The following is a 20,371-nucleotide window of genomic DNA, read 5'->3' as shown; positions in this document are numbered from 1 at the left end:
GCTGAAAACTACAATAGAGGTTAACTACCTGTTTTTGGAGGCATGTTTAACAACTGTCCTGTTGAACGCAAGTTGCCTTTAAGTGAGACAGTTGTACGTGAGCTGCCTTTATAAGACATTAGTCCAACTAAAAATCCCTGTTAATTATTAAACTCTTATGTATTATCTCAATACCTGACACTGCAGATTGAGAACAGAGAGTGTTTGTCCCTGCAGTTAAGCCTACACAGCGATGGAACAATGTAGTTATCAAGGGATTAAAATAAATCAAACAACCAAACTCTTTTTCTTATATTTAGTGAAGAGAGTAGGACATTTCCTGTTTGGCTGGCATGTCTACAACTTAAACTATTGATTGAACCTCGCTTGGAATTCCTGGCTGCGTGTTTTAGCATGGCGGAACTTGGAGTTCACAGAATCCTTCTTTTGGTTGTTTCTCTGACAAAGTGTCTGGAGGGCACAAAACTGCTGTCAAACCTTAAAAAATGTGGTGACCTGGAATGTGAAAGTAAGTTTCCTTTTTTTCCCACTTCTCTTAAATTCAGGTTCTGAAATCACATAAAATGTTATTGTAGACAAGTATGAAAAAGATGAGCATTAATATCATTGAGAAATGCTTGAATTATAAAGTATAGCTTGGTATTTAAAAAATTCTGAAAGCTAAGAATTTTGTATTGATATTTAACATAAATACACAAGTGTAGGCAAAATCAGCCTTATATTGAAACATATCAAAAGTTATGATGATGTTAATCCCTATCTCAAAACAAAATCATTAGCTCTTTTACTACTTCTAGAAGGTAACCATAATTGATTCATATAAAAAGATATAAGACCATTTGATAGTTCCTTTTTTATAGTAAAAGTAGCATATATTATTTATTTGAAATTTTTGATTAAATTTAATAGTTCTTTATGAAGCCCTTCTACTTTTAGTTTCTATTTCATGGTCAAAACTTTCTGATTCTCATGAGTTTTCTAAAAAATGTTTTTATTTCAAACCATTACAATTTATTCTGTCTAAATTTACAAACTGTTAATCATTTCTGTGTTCATTTATTATGTAAAAATACTAAAATCACTCAGGGTATAGATATAATTTTATTTTTATCATTGAATATTAAATTTATCTACCAATTATAGAGAGAAACTAATTTCAATTCTTTTTTTAAGAACTTGTTTGATTTTCTATTGTTAGCATTGTGGAACAAAATAAATTATATCACAACATATTGGAGTTACTTTAAATTCTGTCTTTCCATAATAAGAGTTCTTCCTAATCTGCAACATACAAAATAAAACTACAAAATATTGTTAGGATAAGAATGAATAATTTATAAGTAACATTTTAATAAGTAAGCATATTCCTTAAACTGTTGGATATGCAATTTAATGTAGAGAGACGTTTACTGGATGATGTTTTATAATAGTAATCTTTCTTTCCCTCTTAATATTATAGCTTCATTTTAGTATCCTTATGGCTAGGCACAGAATATGAAAAGAATATATTTAAATTGATATGAATTTATAATGTTATTTTAACTTTAATTGGAAGACTTAATCAAAATGTTTCTCTTACAAATGTTACTATGTAAATATAATATGTTTATTACTTTGTGTGCTGAAAGGCTGAATCTAGCATATGTGGTTGTGATTAATTTATAATTATTTTATTTTTTAAAGTTTATTTACTTATTTTTATTTACTTGAAAGAACAACAGAGAGAGAAAGAGAGAGAGAGAGAGAGAGAGAGCACGATATCTTTTATCTGCTGGTCTATTCCCCATGCCCACAACAGCTAGGGCTGGACCAGGAGGAAGCTGGGAACCAGGAACTCTATCCAGATCTCCTGTGTGAGTGGTAGCAGAGATCCAAGTACTTGAGCCATCATCTGCTGCCTCCCAGGGTGTGCATTGGTGGGACTCTAAATCAGAAGTGGAGGTAGGGGGCTGCTATCGTGGTATCACAGGTTAAGATTCCCCCTGAATGGCATCCCATGTGGGCACCAGTTTGAGTACTGGCTGCTCCACTTCTCACCCAACTCACTGCTAATGTGCCCGGGAAAGCAGCAGAAGATGGCCCAAGTCCTTTGGCCACTGCCACCCCTGTGGGAGACCTGGATGGAGTTCTGTGTTCCTTGTTTGGCCTGGAGCAGCCTGGCTGTTGCTGCCATTTGGAGAGTGAACTAGCAGATAGAATGCCTTTCTTTCTGTAACTCTTTCAAATAAATAAATCTTTAACAAAATAAGTGGAGGTGGGACTTGATTTCAGGTACTCCTGTATGGGATGCAAGCACCCTGGTATCCACTGGCTCCAACTCCAGTCCCCATTAATTGTTATTGAGGGGCGGCTCTGAACTGGGTCTGGGGGTGTGCATTTCTGTATCTAAGAGGAATAAAGTGACCTGTAAAATGAGTGTCTTGGCCTCCAGGATTTTTCTTTTTAGTGAGTGGTGACAAGATAGGTCAAAATGAAACTGTAAATAGGGATTCCACAGAGTAAGGGTAATAGACAATGTTGAAATTCAGAGACAAGGAAATAAGAGTAGGCTGGGAAGATTCAAGACACCTCATTGAAGAAGTAAGATATGGGTGAAGCAAGAAGGGAAGGGAAAGGGTTTCTAGGCTGAGAGAAGAACAGAAAGAAAAGTTCAGAACAAGGATGTTTCACTGAAAAGAATTGGCCAATTCTGGCCCCACCAGAGCTGTGTGACGAATTCTCTGATGAGCTAATGGGTCATTTGCTATATTGAGATGAGATTATTTACCTCATAGATCTGTTTTGAGGATTTGATTTTTTTTTTTTTTTTTTTTTGGACAGGCAGAGTTAGACAGTGAGAGAGAGAGAGAGAGAGAGAGAGAGAGAAAGGTCTTCCTTCCGTTGGTTCACCCCCCCAAATGGCCGCTACGGCCGGCACACTGCGCAGATCCAAAGCCAGAAGCCAGGTGCTTCCTCCTGGTTTCCCATGCGGGTGCAGGGCCCAAGGACCTGGGCCGTCCTCCACTGCCCTCCTGGGCCACAGCAGAGAGCTGGACTGGAAGAGGAGCAACCAGGACAGAACTGGTGCCCCAACCGGGACTAGAACCGAGGTGCCAGCACCGCAAGTGGAGGATTAGCCTAGTGAGCCATGGCACCGGCCTTGAGGATTTGATTTTAAAAAAGTAAAAGCCCTTATCAAAATGCCTGAAAGTAGTAGGTGCCACAGAGCACATCAATTATCTTTTTCTTCCCTGCAGACTGGAGAATGATAATGATGCATTCCAACATTCTAACTAACAACACGTAGACAAGCCTGGCAGTAGCCCTGGATCTGGGTAAAGGAATAGAGGAAGGTTCTTTTAAGTAAGGAAGGGGGTCCCAGTTACAATGCCGAGTCATGAAGCCTAGGTTTGATTCTAGATGCAGTGGGAAGTATATGTAGGTTTTTGAGGCCATAAATGATACAAAGGAATTATACTTGGAAATGTATAGGATGGATTAGAGGAAGGTAAAATGGAAGGATGAGAAATGATGTTTTAATTTAAAGTGCTTTTTATATGTTTACATAGCTTTAATAAGCAGAGTCCTTGCCATGAGTGATTACAGAGGACCTGACTGTCTTTACCTGAACTTCACCAAGGGAGAAGAGATATCTGTTTATGTTAAACTCGCAGGAGAAAGAGAAGATTTGTGGGCAGGAAGTGTAAGTATCGACTCCTGAAAACTTGCACAAGGATATCTATTTTTCATCTTTTTTGAAAAGATTATTTTCATTTTAATTTAGTAATTAATTTATTCATTTGAAAGGCAGAGAGGAGAGCTTCATCCAAATCTCCCATGTGAGTGGCAGGGACACAGGTACTTGGGTCACTCCACTGCTTTTCTAGGTGCGTTTCTAGGAGCTGGATTGGAAGCAGAGCAGCTGGGACTCAAACCAGCAGTCATATAGGCTGTTAGTGTTGCAGGCTGCAGCTTAACATGCTGTACTGCATATGCATCGTTTTTAAAGTAAGAGTTTATATTTATTTGAAGAAACCTTAGGGGTGCTGATGGAGATTATGGGATGGCTAGGCAACCCCAGCCAAATCTTGGTGCCACTAATGATTAAATTTTGGAGAGACTGGTAAGTTTTAGTTGACTAGATGAAAAGGCATGTCTGTCTGAGCAAATAAAGGGCTAAGTTGTTATTGAAGAAAGGTTGTTATCTACAGAAGCTAAGTGTGTGAATTTTTCATGGGAAAAAATAACAACTGGAAAGCCCATTATTTGGCCCCAAGTCTGACATTCCTAGAAGCTGGAATCATCTTTCTGAATATGTAACAGAGGAAAATTAGTGAGTGAGATTTTTGGCTGAACAAGCTTGATATCTTTGCTTATACTATTATGCTTTATGAAAGAAAGATGCTATGATATGTGATTTTACTCCCATCCTGAACAAACGCTGATACTTCACTTCCATATTGCATATGCATCAGATTTCTCCCTTGGGTAGCCTCTGCGGTAACAGTCTGAAGGAAAGATTCTGTTTGAAATCATGCTTTTTCCTATAAAGGGCTGCATGATTGAACGTCTGACAGACACTGGTCAGAATTGTTTGCCTGGCTGCTGTAGTTCCCATGATTCCTTGCTGCTTAGGGTATCTTAAAAATGTCAGTGCTTTGGTGCCAGCGCTGTGGTGTAATGGGTTAAGCTACTATGGGCACCAGTTTGAGTCTCAGCTGCTCCACTTTGGATCCAGCTCCCTGCTAATGTGCTTGGGAAAGCAATGGAGGATGGCCCAAGTGCTTGGGTTCCTGCACTCATGTGGGAGACCTACATGAAGCTCCTGGCTCCTGGCTTTGGCCTGGCCAAGTCCTGGCTGTTTTTACTATTTGGGGAATGAGCCAGCAGGTGGAAGACCTCTCTCTCTCTCTCTAACTCTGCCTTTTAAATAAATAAAATATTTTTTTTAAAAAGTGCCTGTCTATGTCTTTAATGCATTGGGTATTCAAAGCAGCTGTAAGGAAAATGACACAGTAGATATTATAAGAGGCTAAGAAAGCATTTTTTTTCCCCAAAGATTGATTTATTTGTTTGAAAGGCGAGTTACAGAGAGAGGGGGAAAGATAGAGAGGTCCTCCATCTGCTGATTCACTACCCAAATGGCCACAATGGCTGGGGCTGGGCTGATCCAGAGCTAGGAGCCAGGAGCTTCTTCTGGGTCTCCCATGTGGGAGCAGGAGCCCAAGCACTTGGGCCATCTTCAGCTGCTTTTCCAGGCCATTAGCAAGGAGCTGAATTGGAAGTGGAACACCTGGGGCTCAAACAGGCACCATATGGGATGACAGCACCACAGGCAGAGCTTAAAATTCTATGCCACAGCACTGGCACCTAAGAAAGCATTCTTTCCTGTTACTGTATGTGAAAATAATAGTTCCACACAAATGCAGTGTTAAATGTGTAGGACCAGGGTGAAGTTTCAGGCACACTTAGCTTTGTGCGTTAGATGTTTAATCCTTGCAGACAGCTGTTTAAGGAAATCATACTGTGGATCCAGAAGTAGTCAGTTTCCAAATGGTTGTAGCAACTGGGGAGCTGGAAGAATCACAACTGAGATGTAAGAGACGGATCAGAGAACTAGAAGTTCGCTGTTTAAACTTTAACAGGAAGAGGCCAAATGGGCTGAGAGTAGTTCTGTGAGACTTCACTCTCAGAGGACATCCTGTATGTGCTTGAACTGGGTTAAGGGACTTTTTGGTTCCAAGTTAGTCCCAAAAAAGCCAAACCAGATTCTTCCTGGAGAACTCATGGACCTTTACCATCCCGACAAATCCATCTTTGGCTCTTAAACTTGTGCCCGATTTTGACGCTCTGAAAACAAGGAGTGTGTTGCAGCTCCACATGCCTTAGCTGTTGCTACCATTACCTTCCATTTTGATATCCTTGGTTTACTATCATAAATCTGTGGTCCTTCTGGTCTGGGAAGGTCATTAAAGAACAGAAAGCCGGCGCCGTGGCTCACTAGGCTAATCCTCCACCTTGAGGCGCCGGCGCACCAGGTTCTAGTCCCGGTCGGGGTGCCGGATTCTGTCCCGGTTGCCCCTCTTGCAGGCCAGCCCTTCGCTGTGGCCAGGGAGTGCAGTAGAGGATGGCCCAGGTGCTTGGGCCCTGCACCCCATGGGAGACCAGGATAAATACCTGGCTCCTGCCATCAGATCAGCACGGTGCGCCGGCCGCAGCGCGTCGGCCTTGGCGGCCATTGGAGGGTGAACCAACGGCAAAGGAAGACCTTTCTCTCTGTCTCTCTCTCTCACTGTCCCCTCTGCCTGTCAAAAAAAAAAAAAAAAAAATTGGCTATGGGGCTGCTTTTCCTTCTGATATTTAAAACATTGACATTTTACAGTTCAGCCCTCTTTTCTCTTAATTCTCTTTATTTTCTTTGAATAAAAAATGTGGTTTCACTCACTTTCTTTTAGATGGCAATTGACTGCTTGTTAATGTTTTGTGATGTGAAGCAGATGAAAGCCAAGGACGAGGGGCAAAATCAGTCTCAATAGTTATCATTGCTTTGATCTCTCTTCCTTGATAACCTTTATTCATCATTTTGATAGAAAGGAAAGGACTTTGGATATTTTCCCAGAGATGCAGTCCAGATTGAAGAGGTGTTCATATCTGAGGAAGTTGAAATACCAACTAAAGTAAGTAAACTCATTTTTCACTGTTAATTTGATTTAAAATGTTTTGGCTAAAATAGTTTTCCTTAGTACAAATGCCCGGGATTATGTATCTTGTAGCGTGAATGCATAAAATGGTTGGTCTGAGGACTTACTCTAGGATTAGTTTGAGTACACAAATAGAATTATGTAATACAATTCACAGGCAGTAGAGAGTGGTGGTTAAGAGCATGAATTCTGGACATGGACTGTGGTCAAAGCCTGTCTCAGCCCCTTATGAACTAAATGACCTTGTGTGTCTACATTTCCACATCTGTCAAATAAGGGTAATGTATCATGTAGTGCTACCACAAATTTGCTGAGGAGTCAATGAGTGTATGTTGAGTACATAAAATAGCACTTGGCAAATTTTGTGTGTTACATGTCATTACACATGCTACTGTTCTACTAGACCAGTGTACTTCCCACCATGCTCCCAAGGTCTCATATCTGTACAACCTTTTTTGCTGTTAGAGACTAATCGACTTGAAAATTTTCACTTGATGAGAAAGGGAATCAGAAGGTGGCTTTTCAATATATGAACTTGATTAATCCATTGAATTCAGTTTCCAGGTTAAGCCACTTTAGCTTAAATGAGGTCAACGTGAAGTGAGTCTGTCTAGTTCAGCAAACAGTCTATCACCTGGCTCTTTTCCAATACAAACCCTAGGATTAACTGTCCATTTACTGAATAGTAATTAACCCCGTCAGCTAGATTTCTGAAACATACCTGTACTGTATTGTCCTCTTCACTTCCACTCTGACTATGGCTCTAATTCAAGGCACCATCACCTCTTAATTGTAATGCCACAGTAGCCTTCTGACTGTTCTCCTTGCTTCTACCTCAGCTTTCTTCCAATTCATTTTCCAAAGATACATGGATCTTTAAAAAAATCAGGTTATATCACATTGTTGGTGAAAGCACTTTTATGGTTCTTCAGTGGACCTGGCATAATGCTCACTCCTGTAAACGGCCTTGCAGGCCCATATGACCTGCTGCTGTCCCTGTCTTGTGCCACTCCCTCCTCAGTCACAGTGCCTCTGGTCAAACTGCCCTTTGGACTGTTCTTAGAACATGCTGACCTCTTCCCAGCCCAGGGATCCTGGCAGGTTATTTCTTCTGATTGGGATGCTTTCCCCAAGTTCTTCACTTAGCTAATTCCCCCTTATCCCCCCCCCCCCAACTTTTTTTTAAGATTTTATTTATTTATTTGACAGGTAGAGTTACAGAGAGAGAGAGAGAGAGAGAGAGAGAGAGAGAGGTCTTCCTTCCGTTGGTTCACTCTCCAAAATGGTCGCAATGGCTGGAGCTGCACCGATCTGAAGCCAGGAGCCAGGTGCTTCTTCCTGGTCTCCCATGCAGTGTAGGGGCCCAAGCATTTGGGCCATCTTCTACTGCTGTCCCAGCATAGCTGGACTGGAAGAGAAGCAACCGGGACTAGAATCGGCGCCCATATGGGATGCCCGTGCTGCAGGTGGAGGACTAACCTAGTGCACCACTGCGCTGGCCCTCCTCCTTATCCTTTATGTTGCATCAATGTCCCCAGGGAAACTTCTGTAGGTAATAGATATGTTTATTACTTGTATTGTAACAGTGGTAGCACCAGGGTATATACTTGTCTAAACTCACCAAATTTGGTATACCATGACTGTTGTAGCTACCTGGGGAGTGAACCAGCAGATGGAAGATCTTTCTCTGTCTCTCTCTGTAACTCTACCTTTTAAATAAACAAATATATACATACATAAATAAGTACATAAATAAATCTTTAAAAAAGAAAGCAGAATTGGGCAGAGAAGTTGAACTGTGATATGCCACAGAGCTGTCCTGAGTAGAGGCAAGGGAGATGGGCCTTTTACCCCTGAATTACTGGCTGCATCTGGTGAGTTTACCTTTGGGCTTGGTTAGGCTAGTGTTTACTACAGACTATTACTATTCTAAGTATTTGACTCATTTAATTCTCACAACACTCTGCTGACCGAGGCATAGTTGGGTCATATAGTTTACCCAAGGTCAGAAAGCTAAAAGGCGGCAGGGTCAGAAGTTGATCCCAGAAGGTTTGACTCCAATATCTGATTTAATCACCTACCAAAGATATATGAGTACTGTAAAATTGCAATTCTGAAGTTTATTCTTCAAACATGTGAACTCTTCTTTTATTTCATATTGGTAATATTCAAACAGCACACACTACTATTTCTAACAGTCCAAGTTTTTTCTAAGAATTTTTTTGAATTTTCTTTATTTTTAAAATTCTAATTAGTTTTAAAATAAATTTTTGGTTTTTTATTATTTTTTTTAAAGATTTTATTATTTATTTTGAGAGGTAGAGTTACAGACAGAGAGAAGGAAAGAGAGAGAAAGATCTTCCATCTGCTTGTTCATTTCCCAAATGGCAGCAACTGCCAGATTTGGGTCAGACCAAAGCCAGCAGCCAGGAGCTTCTTCTGGGCCACATTCCACTGCTTTCCCAGGCCATTAGCAGAGAGTTGGATCAGAAGAGGAGCAGCTGGAACATAAACTGGTGCCCATATGGGATGCCAGCGCCACAGGTGGAGGCATAGCCTACTATGCCACAATGCCAGCCCCAATTTTTAATTAGTTTTTAACAGATTCAATAGAGTTCATAGATACAATTCTAAGAATATGTAATGTTTGCTTTCTCTTCTCCTTCCCTATCTTCCTCCTACACTCCCTCCTCGCCTCTTCTTTCTCTCTCTAGTTTTTTGAGATAACATATTTTTCTTTGGACCCTGAAATAAGTTGGAAAATTCACCATCTGTACTTAACACTTGGAAAAAAAGTAGTTTGTACATTAAAAGCATGTGGAGTGAAGATTTTCTTCTTTTGATTTCTGTATGAAAGTGAGGAACTCTACATAAGTTCTTTACGTTTTGGCAGATCTGTGCAGATAAAATAGGCTCCTTATATTACACATTTTCTCCTGACGGGTACTGTGGCTCTGTAGCGGTGATGCAGTCTTCCAAGAAGGACTGAATATACTCACATGTTGGTCTTTCATCAGAGTCCTTCTTCCAACACAGATTCATCAGTTCATGGGGGATCTGGACAGCCCCAGGGGCAAGGCATCCTGTATTCTCGTCTCACCTGCTCTGGCACTCCCCAGTTCACCACACCTGGATACGGACTCTGTCCTTTGTTACCAGTTCTATATTTAAAATTATGAATGACCATATGTCAGACTTTATTGTAAATTGGCTACAGAGTACTGCCTCAGGAGCTGTCCATTTTTTCCCCCCAGAAACCTTTTATTTAAGGAATACAAACTTCATGCATTTCATAAATACAACTTGAGGAACATAGTGATTCTTCACACCATACCTGCCCTCCAATCTGCACTCCCACCCTTCTTCCTCCTCTCTCTCCTAATTTTTACTTATTTACTTATTTTTTTTACTAAGACCTATTTTCAATTAACTTTATTTTTTATTTTATTTATTTATTTATTTTACAGATAGAGTTACACAGTGAGAGAGAGAGACAGAGAAAGGTCTTCCTTCTGTTGGCTCACCCTCCAAATGGCCGCTACGGCCGGCGCTGCACTGATCCGAAGCCAGGAGCCAGGTGCTTCCTCCTGGTCTCCCATGTGGGTGAAGGGGCCCAAACACCTGGGCCATCCTCCACTGCCTTCCTGGGCCACAGCAGAGAGCTGGACTGGAAGAGGAGCAACCGGGACTAGAACCCGGTGCCCATATGGGATGCCGGCGATGCAGGCGGAGGATTAACCAAGTGAGCCATGGCGCCGGCCCCTCAATTAACTTTATACACATAAGATTAACTCTGTATTAAGTAAAGTGTTCAACAAATAGTATGAAAAGAAAAACTGTTGCTCAACAGTCAAGCCAAGGGCTGTTCAAAGTCATCACATCTCAAAGTGTCAAGTTCACTTCTACAGATTACCTATTATGTAGGAGCTGTCCATTTGATGGAAAATTTTTCACCTTGTCCTGCTGTGTATTCATTGTCTTTAATTAATCTTGCTAAACCAAAATCTGCTATTTCGCAGTAAGATCTTCTACAAGAATATTAGCAGCTTGAAGATCTCAGTGAATATAGTTCATTCTTTCAATATATGCCATACCATCAGTGAACTGAGCAGCCATATTAAGCAGTTGTGGAAGATTCAAATACTTTCCATCACCTTCCTTAAGGAAATCTAATAAGCTCCTTTTTGGCATAAATTCAGTGACTGTGTAAATTGGTTCTTTAGAAGCAACTGCATGTAGCAGAACAAGTTTATCGTGTCTTAATGTTTTCATTATCTGAGCTTCTTGAGGGAAAGCTTCTGGCATCACTGTACCTGGTTTTAGTGTTTTGATTGCTGTCTTTGTGGTTCCGTTCCATGTTCTCATTGATACTTCACCAAAACATCTTTGTCCTAGTTTAACTTCTTGTCTCAATGATTCTCGAGGAATTTCCCAAGCATCTTTTGCTAGACTTTGAATCTGTGATTTCACAGTTGGACACACAGCTGTTAACTGGTGACATAAACCATCAGCATGTTCTGTGTAGTATTTCACCAACTTTTGAAAAGTATCAAATTTTGTCCTCTGGTTGTAATGTAGTATCAACCATTGTCAAGTTTCCTAATTTTGTAGTGTTTCACATTATCATTCTTTAACTCTCACCAGTCAGGAATAGAGAGGGAATGAGCACATTTAGTACTTTCACTTTCTCTTACTAAAAATATACCTTGTTGGTTCCCAGGATTCAAAAGTAATCTTTTCTCCCCTTTTTGCCAAAATACCATTCTTCTGCCTGAATGGAATCTGTAGGTGCTCTGTAGTTGCTGTGATATAGCCATTCTTTCTTGTAGCAATGGATCATTCTTCCCACCAGTCTCCTTCTGTTTTGTTAATTATTGGAAGTCTTTCACCATTTTTTAAAAGAGATTTATTTATTTATTTGAAAGTCATAGTTACACAGAGAGAGAAAGGGAGGCAGAGAGAGAGGTCTTCCATCCGCTGGTTCACTCCCCAAATGGCCACAATGGCCGGAGCTGCACCGATCCGAAGCCAGGAGCCAGGAGCTTCCTCTGGGTCTCCCACGTGGGTGCAAGGACCCAAAGACTTGGGCCGTCTTCTACTGCTTTCCCAGGTCATAGCAGAGAGCTGGATTGGAAGTGGAACAGCCAGGACTTGAACTAGTGTGCATGCGGGATGCCAGCACTGCAGGTGGCAGCTTTACTCACTATGCTACAGCACTGGCTCTTCACTTTTCTTTAATAAAGGTCTTCTGTAGCTCTAGTTTCACCATCAGATAAGGGCACAAATACAGTAACACCACCTGTTAAACCAGTAAGATATGAACCAGTAGGATTGGCACCACCAAGAATGAGGAAGAAGCTCCTCCAAAAAGAGTCGCCTCTGCGGACCCTCCCAGTGATATTATGGAGAGACTGTTGACTTTAACCAACGCTCCCTTTGCGGAAGATGATGGTGCACTTGTGGTGTGATCTGCTCCTTGATGGCTGGCACCCTACTGACAGGCTCTGGAGGGTTCTCGGTTTTGTATTTAATGTCTGGACTTTTGTTTTCTTTACTTCTAATACAGCCCATTATCAAATCCTCAGAGACTGCCCTCTGGCTGTGCTCTCACAAGGCGCTGCTGTGGCTGCCGTGCCAAAGATCCAGGTGGTGGCTACTGGGCTGCAGGTGGAGAAGAGGCCAGCGGGGCCCTCTAACTCCAAGTCCTGGGGCAACCTGAGGCAGCAACGGGGACAGAGTGGGCCTAGACTGGTTGCTTAGCTTGGTGCATTCTTAAGAAATTTGAGATTTTGGGCTGGCGCCGTGGCTCACTTGGTTAATCCTCCACCTGCGGCGTCAGCATCCCATATAGGTGCTGGGTTCTAGTCCTGGTTGCTCCTCTTCCGGTCCAGCTCTCTGCTATGGCCCAGGAGGGCAGTGGAGGATGGCCCAGGTGCTTGGGCTCCTGCACCCACATGGGAGACCAGGGGGAAGCACCTGGTTCCTGGCTTCGGATCAGCGCAGCGCCAGCCATAGTGGTCTTTTGGGGAGTGAACCAGCTGAAGGAAGACCTTTCTCTCTGTCTCTCTCACTGTCTATAACTCTACCTGTCAAATAAATAAAAAAAAAAAGAAATATGAGATTTTTTGGGAAATATGCAGGGCTTTTTATCATAGTTTATTTGTAGAATATTTCTCTGTTCTCAAATTTTATCAACTATTTAATAACAAGCCATAACATAAAGGGATTTTTATTTAAGTTTATATCATTAACCCTGGAAAGTAATTGTGTTACAAAGCCTTTGAGATGAGATCTGAGCTTTATTTTTTGCCATGTTGTTGAGCTGTTGTGTGTTCTTGGGACTATCACAGTCAACTATTTTAAATGATTATTGAAGAATTAAGGAGTACATTTGTGTCGATCACCCTTTTATTCTTTTTAGGAATCCGACTTTCTTTGTCTTCTTGGAGTAAGCTACATGTTTGAAAATGAAGATAATGAGTTAAGTGATAATAGTGAAAATATATATCCATATGAAGAAGATGATGAACAAAAATCTTATGTATATGAAAATGACTTCCACTTAGAACCTGGCTTTTATGCAACTTCCGAAAGTACTGTGTTTGAAGACCAATTTTCAGCATCAGAAGCTCCTGAAGATACCAGAAGCATGAGCAAATCCAAAGAGTGGGTAGAAGTAGAAGCCGAAAGTGTGGAACAGGATCATATTCCGGAAGTGGATCATGTCATCCTGCCCACAGCTGTGCCCGAAGGAAAGGGGTGGTTTGGGTTGGGAAAAGAACACACTGAAGAGATGTCTTTTGAATCAACTATTGAACCCACACAAGAAAGCTCATTTCTAGGTAGAAAAATAGCAATGGAAGATGAGAATGAGAGAGAAGAATTGAGTAATGGAGATCTCCAAACAGAACACGCGCAAGAACCTGAATCAGAATTTGATTCAGTGCCAAAGGAACAGTCTGAACTAGCATCTGAGTCAGAGCACATTCTTAAACCGCCAGATACTGGGTGGTTTGGTGGTGGATTTAAAAGTTACTTAGGTTTTGGAGATGAGGATACAGGGCTTGAAGTATTGCCCAAAGAAAGCAATCCACCACTACAGGATGTCCCCAGTTCCATATCATCCATTGAAGAATCCACAGTTCCATGTACAGAAATATTACCAGAAAAAGAAGATCCAGTGATTAATGATAGCTCCATTCTCCAATCAAGTTGGTTTGATTATGGTTTTGGTATGTTAGGCTTTGCATACGCCAGTGAAGATAAAATCAAATCAGATGGTGGACAGCATGAGGGAGATGCTGGGGGAGATGAACATGAACCTCCTCTAGCAAGTGACTTTGACCCTGATAAGGAACAAGAAATAAAAATGATAGACAGCATAGAAACGGAAGATCAGATAAACGAAAAAGTCTTAGAGGAAACAGATGATTCTGATACTTTGCCATATTTTAAAAAGTTCTTAAATAATTTTGGCAACCCTTGGAGCTCCCGGAAGATTCCAAAGGAAACAGAATTACAATCTCCACAACAGACACTGGATCAAAAGAATGCAGTTGCAAATGATGAAACAGAAGAATTTTCAGTTGAAAATTACCCCACAGGTAATATGCAAGTTATGTTGAAAAGCAAATACAGTCAATGAGGTTGGTATGAAAATATCCATAATACCTTTTATTTTAACATTCTTTATTTTTATAAGTACAAATCAGTTGAAAAAATTCAGCAATTCATGTTTTTTATTTTTTTTTCTAAAGATTATTTATTTGAAAGGCAGAATTACAGAGAGACTGTGAGAGAAGGAGAGAAGGAGAGAGCAAGATTGAGAGCGAGAGCGAGAGAGAGAGAGAGAGGTATCTTCTATCTGCTGGTTCATTATCCAAATGGCTGCAACAACCAGGGCTGGGCCAGGCAGAAGGTAGGAGCCAGGAACAACTTCTGCATATCTCACATAGGTGCAGGGGGCCCACATACTTGGGCCATCTTCCATGGCTTTCCCAGGCACATTAGCAGGGAGCCAAGTCAGAAGTGCAGCAACTGGGGACTCGAAGCAGCATCCATATGGGATGCTGGCATTGAAGGTGGTAGCTTAACCCTCTGTGCCACAATGCTGGTCTCTACCATGTTTTTCAAAATAACTCAATAATCAACAACTACCCTTTTGTCAATTTCTGCTTTACTCTGGAACTTAGAGCTTAATATTATAAAGTCAAACCCTGAGTGTGTGTGTGTGTGGGGGGGGGGTGTTTGGCCTAGTGGTTAAGTTGGGATGCCTGTATCCCATGTTGAGAATGTCTGAGTTCAAGTCCTGGCTATCCCACTTGTGATTTCAGCTTCCTGATGATGTGCACCCTGGGGAATAGCAGGTGATGGCTCCAGTAGCTGGGTCCCAATCACCCAGGTGGAAGAGCTAGGTTGAGTTCTAAGGCTCTTGGCTTCAGCCTAGCCCAGCCTCAGCTATTGCAGGCACTCGGGAAGTAAACCAGTGGGTGGGAGCTCTCTGACTCTGTTTCTCTTTGATTCTGTCCCTCTGTATCACTCTGCCTCACAAATAAACAAAACAAAATCCAAAATGAAAAGGAAAGGTTGGAGATGTATTTTTTAAGATTTATTTATTTTTTTTCAAAAGTTAGAGTTACACAGAGAGAGGGAGAGAAAAAGGGAGAGGGAGAGGGGGAGAGAGAGAGAGAAAGAGAGAGAGGTCTTCCATCTGATGGTTCACTTCCCAGTTGGCCGCAACAGCTGAGCTGTGCTGATCCAAAGCCAGGAGCTTCTTCTGGGTCTCCCATGTGGGTGTGGGGGCCCAAGTAAATCTTAAAAAAAAAAAAAAAAGAAAGGTATATCTATATCTAATATAAATCTTAAAGTTTAGGCATAGTTTATGTGTAAAAGTATCTCAAAGCTACAATCAAATATTATTCACTTAAAAATACATTAATTTTTCTCATAATGCAGTTTAAAACAGGATTCTAAGATAATAGATATAGTCACATATAAAACTGAATATTGTTATCAAATAGACCTATTATCCCCTAATGGTATTAAACATTCTCATAGATCACTATTTGAGTCCTGTATTTACAAAAATCCCATTGTAATCATATTCTGACTTGATTACTCTTTTTAAATATTAGTGTCTACAGGAAGTTTTATTAAATTACTAACATGTATTTGCTCAATTGGGTCTCCCATCTTTTAAACAATATTAGGTGAGTGACATCATTAAAGTGCTGTGTTAAGAATCATAAACTCAAAGAGTAAATTGAATAATTTAATTGCCACTTAATATTTTCAACATTAAACTGAGGGGCCAGTGCTGTGGGGTAGCAGGTAAAGCCACTGCCTGCAGTGCTGGCATCCCATATGGGTGCTGGTTCTAGTCCCAGCTGCTCCACTTCCGATCTAGCTCTCTGCTATGGCCTGGGAAAGCAGCAGAAGATGGCTCAAGTGTTTGGGCCCCTGAACCTGCGTGGAAGTTCTAGGCTCCTGGCTTCGGATTGGCCCAGTTCTGGCCATTGAGGCCATCTGAGGAGTGATCCAGTGGATGAAAGACCTCTCTCTGCCTCTGCTTCTACCTCTCTTTAACTTTGCATTTCAAATAAATAAAAAATAAACTGATTTTTTAAAATCCTTATTTCCAAAAGTAAGAGAAATATATCCCACAATTCACTTGAATAATGTACTTCAGGATAGGGCTATTTATTTTTTCATTAAATATGTATTTTATTTATTTGAAAGGCAGAGTTAGAGTGAGAGATAGAGTGATCTTTCATCTGTTGGTTCACTTCACAATAGACCACAACAGTCCTGAGCTGAGCCAGGCCGAAACCAGGAGCCAGGAGATTCTTCCAGGTCTCCCACATGGGCGCAGGGGCTCAAGTACTTTGGTCATCTCCTGATGCTTTTCCCAGGCCTTGAGCAGGGAGCTGGATCAGAAGTGGAGCAGTTGGGACTTAAACTGGCACCCATGGTGGCTTTACCTGCTGCACCACAATGTTAAAGAATTTTAAAAAATTCTTATTTATTTAAAAAGCACACACACACACACACACACACACACACACGGGGGTGGGGGCGGGTATCTCTCCCATCCACTGATAAACTCTGCAATAAGCCAGGGCTGTACCAGGCCAAAGCCAGGAGCTGGGAACTCAGTCTAGGTCTCCCACATGGGTGACAGGGACCCAATCAGTTGAACCATCACCTGCTTCCTTGTAGGGTGCACATTAGCAGGAAGCTAGAGTCAAGAGCAGAGCTGAGACATGAATCCAGGTGTTCTGATATGGGATATGGGCATTCCAAGTGGCATCTTAACTGCTAGGCAAAAGGCCTGCTCCAGAAAAGGACTAATTAAAACTTTTTTAAAAATTCTTTTGATTATTCAGTTCAATCAGATGATCAATTTAAAACTATGCTTGCAATTAATAGCTATTTTGACATGACGTGGACATAAGTATATGATGCAACATTACAAATGTGGCAAATTTTGACCTATAAATATTTTGAATTTTTACATTAATTTTAAATACTTTATTAAAAATGAAAAAAGATTTTACTTCATTTTTTAGAAAAGATGTATTTATTGTTTGAAAGGTAGAATGTCAGAGAGATATATACATACACACACACACACACACACACATACATAACTTCCATATGCTGCTTTAGTACCCAAATACTTGCAACCACAAAGGCTGGCCAGGCTAAAGCCAGGAGCCAGGAACTCTATCCAGATTTCCCACATGGATGGCAAAAACCCAAGCACTTGGGCCATCATCTGCTGCCTCCTAAGAACATTTAGCAGGAAGCTGGATTGCAAGTGGAGTCTGGACTTGATCTCAGACACTCTGAGAAGGGATGCAGATATCCCAAGGGGTGCCTTAACCTGCTGTGTCACAATGCCTGACTCTTGAGTAATCTTTTTATTTTTTTTAATAAAGATTTATTTATTTATTTATTTATTTATTTGACAGGTAGGGTTACAGACAGTGAGAGGGAGAGACAGAGAGGTCTTCTGTCTGCTGGTTCACTCCCCAAATGGCTGCAATGGCCAGAGATAGGCTAATCCGAAGCCAGGAGCCAGGAGCTTCTTCTGGGTCTTCCATGTGGGTGCAGGAGCCCAAGGACTTGGGCCATCTTCTGCTGCTTTCCCAGGCCACAGTAGAGAGCTGGATTGGAAGAGGAGCAGCCGCAACTAGAACTGCTGCTCATATGGGATGCCGGCACTGCAGGCGGAGGATTAACCTAGGCGCCAGCCCCCATTGAGTAATCTTTTTAAAATGAAGTTTGTGAAAAGGTTTTCAAAATGGACAGAGGTTGTGGAACAGTGGGTTAAGCTGCTGGTTAGGATGTCTGTATCAGAGTGCTGTTTCAAGTCCCAGCTACTCTGCTTCTGATCCAGCTCCTTGTTAATGCACCTGGGATGCAGCAGATTATGGCCCCAGTACTTTAGTTCCTGCCACCCACATGGGAGACCTGGATGGTGTGCCTGGCTCCTTGCTTTGGCATGGCCCTGGTTGTTTTTGCCAGTTAGGGAGTAAAACAGCTGAAGGAAAATCTCCCTGTCTCTGTCTCTCTACCTTTCAAATAAGTACATAAATATTTTTGAAAAAAAGAGATGTGCATACATTTTCATTCTAAATTTGAATTCAGGCACATTATAGTTTGTTTAAAGATTTAATATGTAGGGGCCAGCACTGTGGTTGTAGTAGGCTAAGCTTCTGCCTGGGGTGCTGGAAAACCATATAGACGCTGGTTCTAGTCCTGGCTGTTCCTCTTCTGATCTGGCTCTTTTCTACAGCCTGGAAAAGCAGTAGAAGATGGCCCAAATCCTTGGGCCACTGCACTCACATGGGAGATGTAGAAGAAGCTCCTGACTCCTGACTTTGGATTAGCCTATCTCTGGCCATTGCAGCCATTTGGGGAGCGAACTAGTGGATGGAAGACCTTTCTCTCTGCCTTCTCTCTGTAACTCTCTCTCTCAAATAAAAAGAAATAAAATCTTAAAAAAAGATTTAATATGTAGCATAAAAGTAGAACAATCAGGAACATTTGACTTAAACCTCTATCAGCATTATTCTATTGAAATACAAAAGAAAATTAACATTTTCCCTAGACTAATGATCATTTTATCAGTTGGATAATATGGATTTTTACCTAATAGAGTAGATTTATATGGTTTCTTTAAAAAGCAGAGAGATAAGATTTATAATTTCTTAAGTTCCCGTTCAGTAATTTATGATACTTTCATCTTATTGAAGCAGTTTATGAACTCAGGAGATCTCCAAACTAAGGAAACACTAATCTTATGTGAAGTTTTAGTTTTGACAGCCATGTCGATAGAGAAGAAATGACTCTAGATAAAATTTAGTGTTGATTTCAATTTGCTTTCTTAACACAGCCGTATGCTGTTTTAGGTCTGAAAGCGAAAATAATCATATAACTGTGTATACTCATAGCAACATGTATTTTACCAACAGTTAATGAGAATATCTTGTTGCTATTTTTATATTCTATTTATAATATCAGTATTTTCCCTCTACCAAGCCAACACAAACATTCTAAATGTCATTTTAATCTGGTGAACATTTAAAAAAATGATTTCTAAAATAAATTAACAATTACCAGAATATCTTAGGTAATAGTGTCAATATATTTTAGAATATATTTCCAAATTTGTTTTATACAATACATTCTAGTGGATTATTAAATAACACAATATACTCTAAAATGTGAAATGTCTTATAAATGCTAATAGGAATAACTTCCTCCAAGAATGTCTTCCTCCAAAATTTTAAATTGATATAAGGGTATATTTATTGTAGGACTTAAAAAAACTTCTGTTTATTTTTCTTTTAATACACTCCCTGAACAATATATGATACTATATATAATAATCACTGGACTCGGAATCAGGGGGAAACAAAGATTGGGATTTGGAATTAGAGAATCTTCAAAATAACAATGTATGAAATTTGATTGGCATCTTATCATTTTTGAAGTTGTTCCCATCCAAACAATAGGGATACCTTTTTGTGCAAATGGCTAACAGTTTCTCTCTCTCTTTTTTTTTTTTTTTTTGACAGGCAGAGTGGACAGTGAGAGAGAGAGACAGAGAGAAAGGTCTTCCTTTGCCGTTGGTTCACCCTCCAATGGCCGCCGCGGCTGGCGCACCGCGCTGATCCGATGGCAGGAGCCAGGAGCCAGGTGCTTTTCCTGGTCTCCCATGGGGTGCAGGGCCCAAGCACCTGGGCCATCCTCCACTGCACTCCCTGGCCACAGCAGAGGGCTGGCCTGGAAGAGGGGCAACCGGGACAGAATCCAGCGCCCCGACCGGGACTAGAACCCGGTGTGCCGGCGCCGCTAGGCGGAGGATTAGCCTAGTGAGCCGCGGCGCCGGCCTCTCTTTTTTTTTTTTTTTTTATAAATGATATACTATCAGTGTCTTTTTTTTAAAGATTTATTTATTTGTTTATTTGAGAGGTAGAGTTACAGACAGTGAGACGAGAGACAGAAAGAAAGTCTTACTTCCGTTGGTTCAGTCCCCAAATGGCCTCAACTGCTGGAGCTGAGCCAATCTGAAGCCAGGAGCCAGGAGCTTCTTTCTGGTCTCCCATGTGGGTGCAGGGGCCCAAGGACGTGGGCCATCTTCTACTGTTTTCCTAGGCCATATCAGAGAGCTAGATCAGAAA

At 41.1% G+C, this 20,371-nt stretch overlaps 1 protein-coding gene and 1 pseudogene across 10 annotated transcripts in view; one reads left to right on the top strand and one right to left on the bottom strand.

Moving 5' to 3' along the window:
• Positions 1-248: 248 nt before the first annotated feature.
• MIA2 (MIA SH3 domain ER export factor 2) overlaps positions 249-20,371 on the top strand; it is a 116,881-nt gene continuing 96,758 nt past the window's right edge. For 8 of the 10 annotated variants that reach the window (XM_051822174.2, XM_017348272.3, XM_008269522.4 and 5 more), the window contains exons 1-4: positions 249-508; positions 3,549-3,682; positions 6,570-6,656; positions 13,102-14,284. In XM_051822174.2, coding sequence (XP_051678134.1) covers positions 394-508; positions 3,549-3,682; positions 6,570-6,656; positions 13,102-14,284 — 1,519 coding nt within the window. In that variant the 5' untranslated portion in view covers positions 249-393. The remainder of the gene's footprint in view (positions 509-3,548; positions 3,683-6,569; positions 6,657-13,101; positions 14,285-20,371) is intronic. The other 2 variants (XM_008269524.3, XM_008269523.4) reach the window with 2 other exon arrangements.
• LOC100340521 (tyrosine-protein kinase Yes-like) lies at positions 9,603-12,251 on the bottom strand (annotated as a pseudogene).

Source organism: Oryctolagus cuniculus, chromosome 12 (genome assembly GCF_964237555.1).
Source record: "Oryctolagus cuniculus chromosome 12, mOryCun1.1, whole genome shotgun sequence".
Lineage (NCBI taxonomy): Eukaryota > Metazoa > Chordata > Mammalia > Lagomorpha > Leporidae > Oryctolagus > Oryctolagus cuniculus.
The sequence above is the reverse complement of the archived record's forward strand: the minus strand, read 5'-3'. Positions and strand labels throughout refer to the sequence as shown.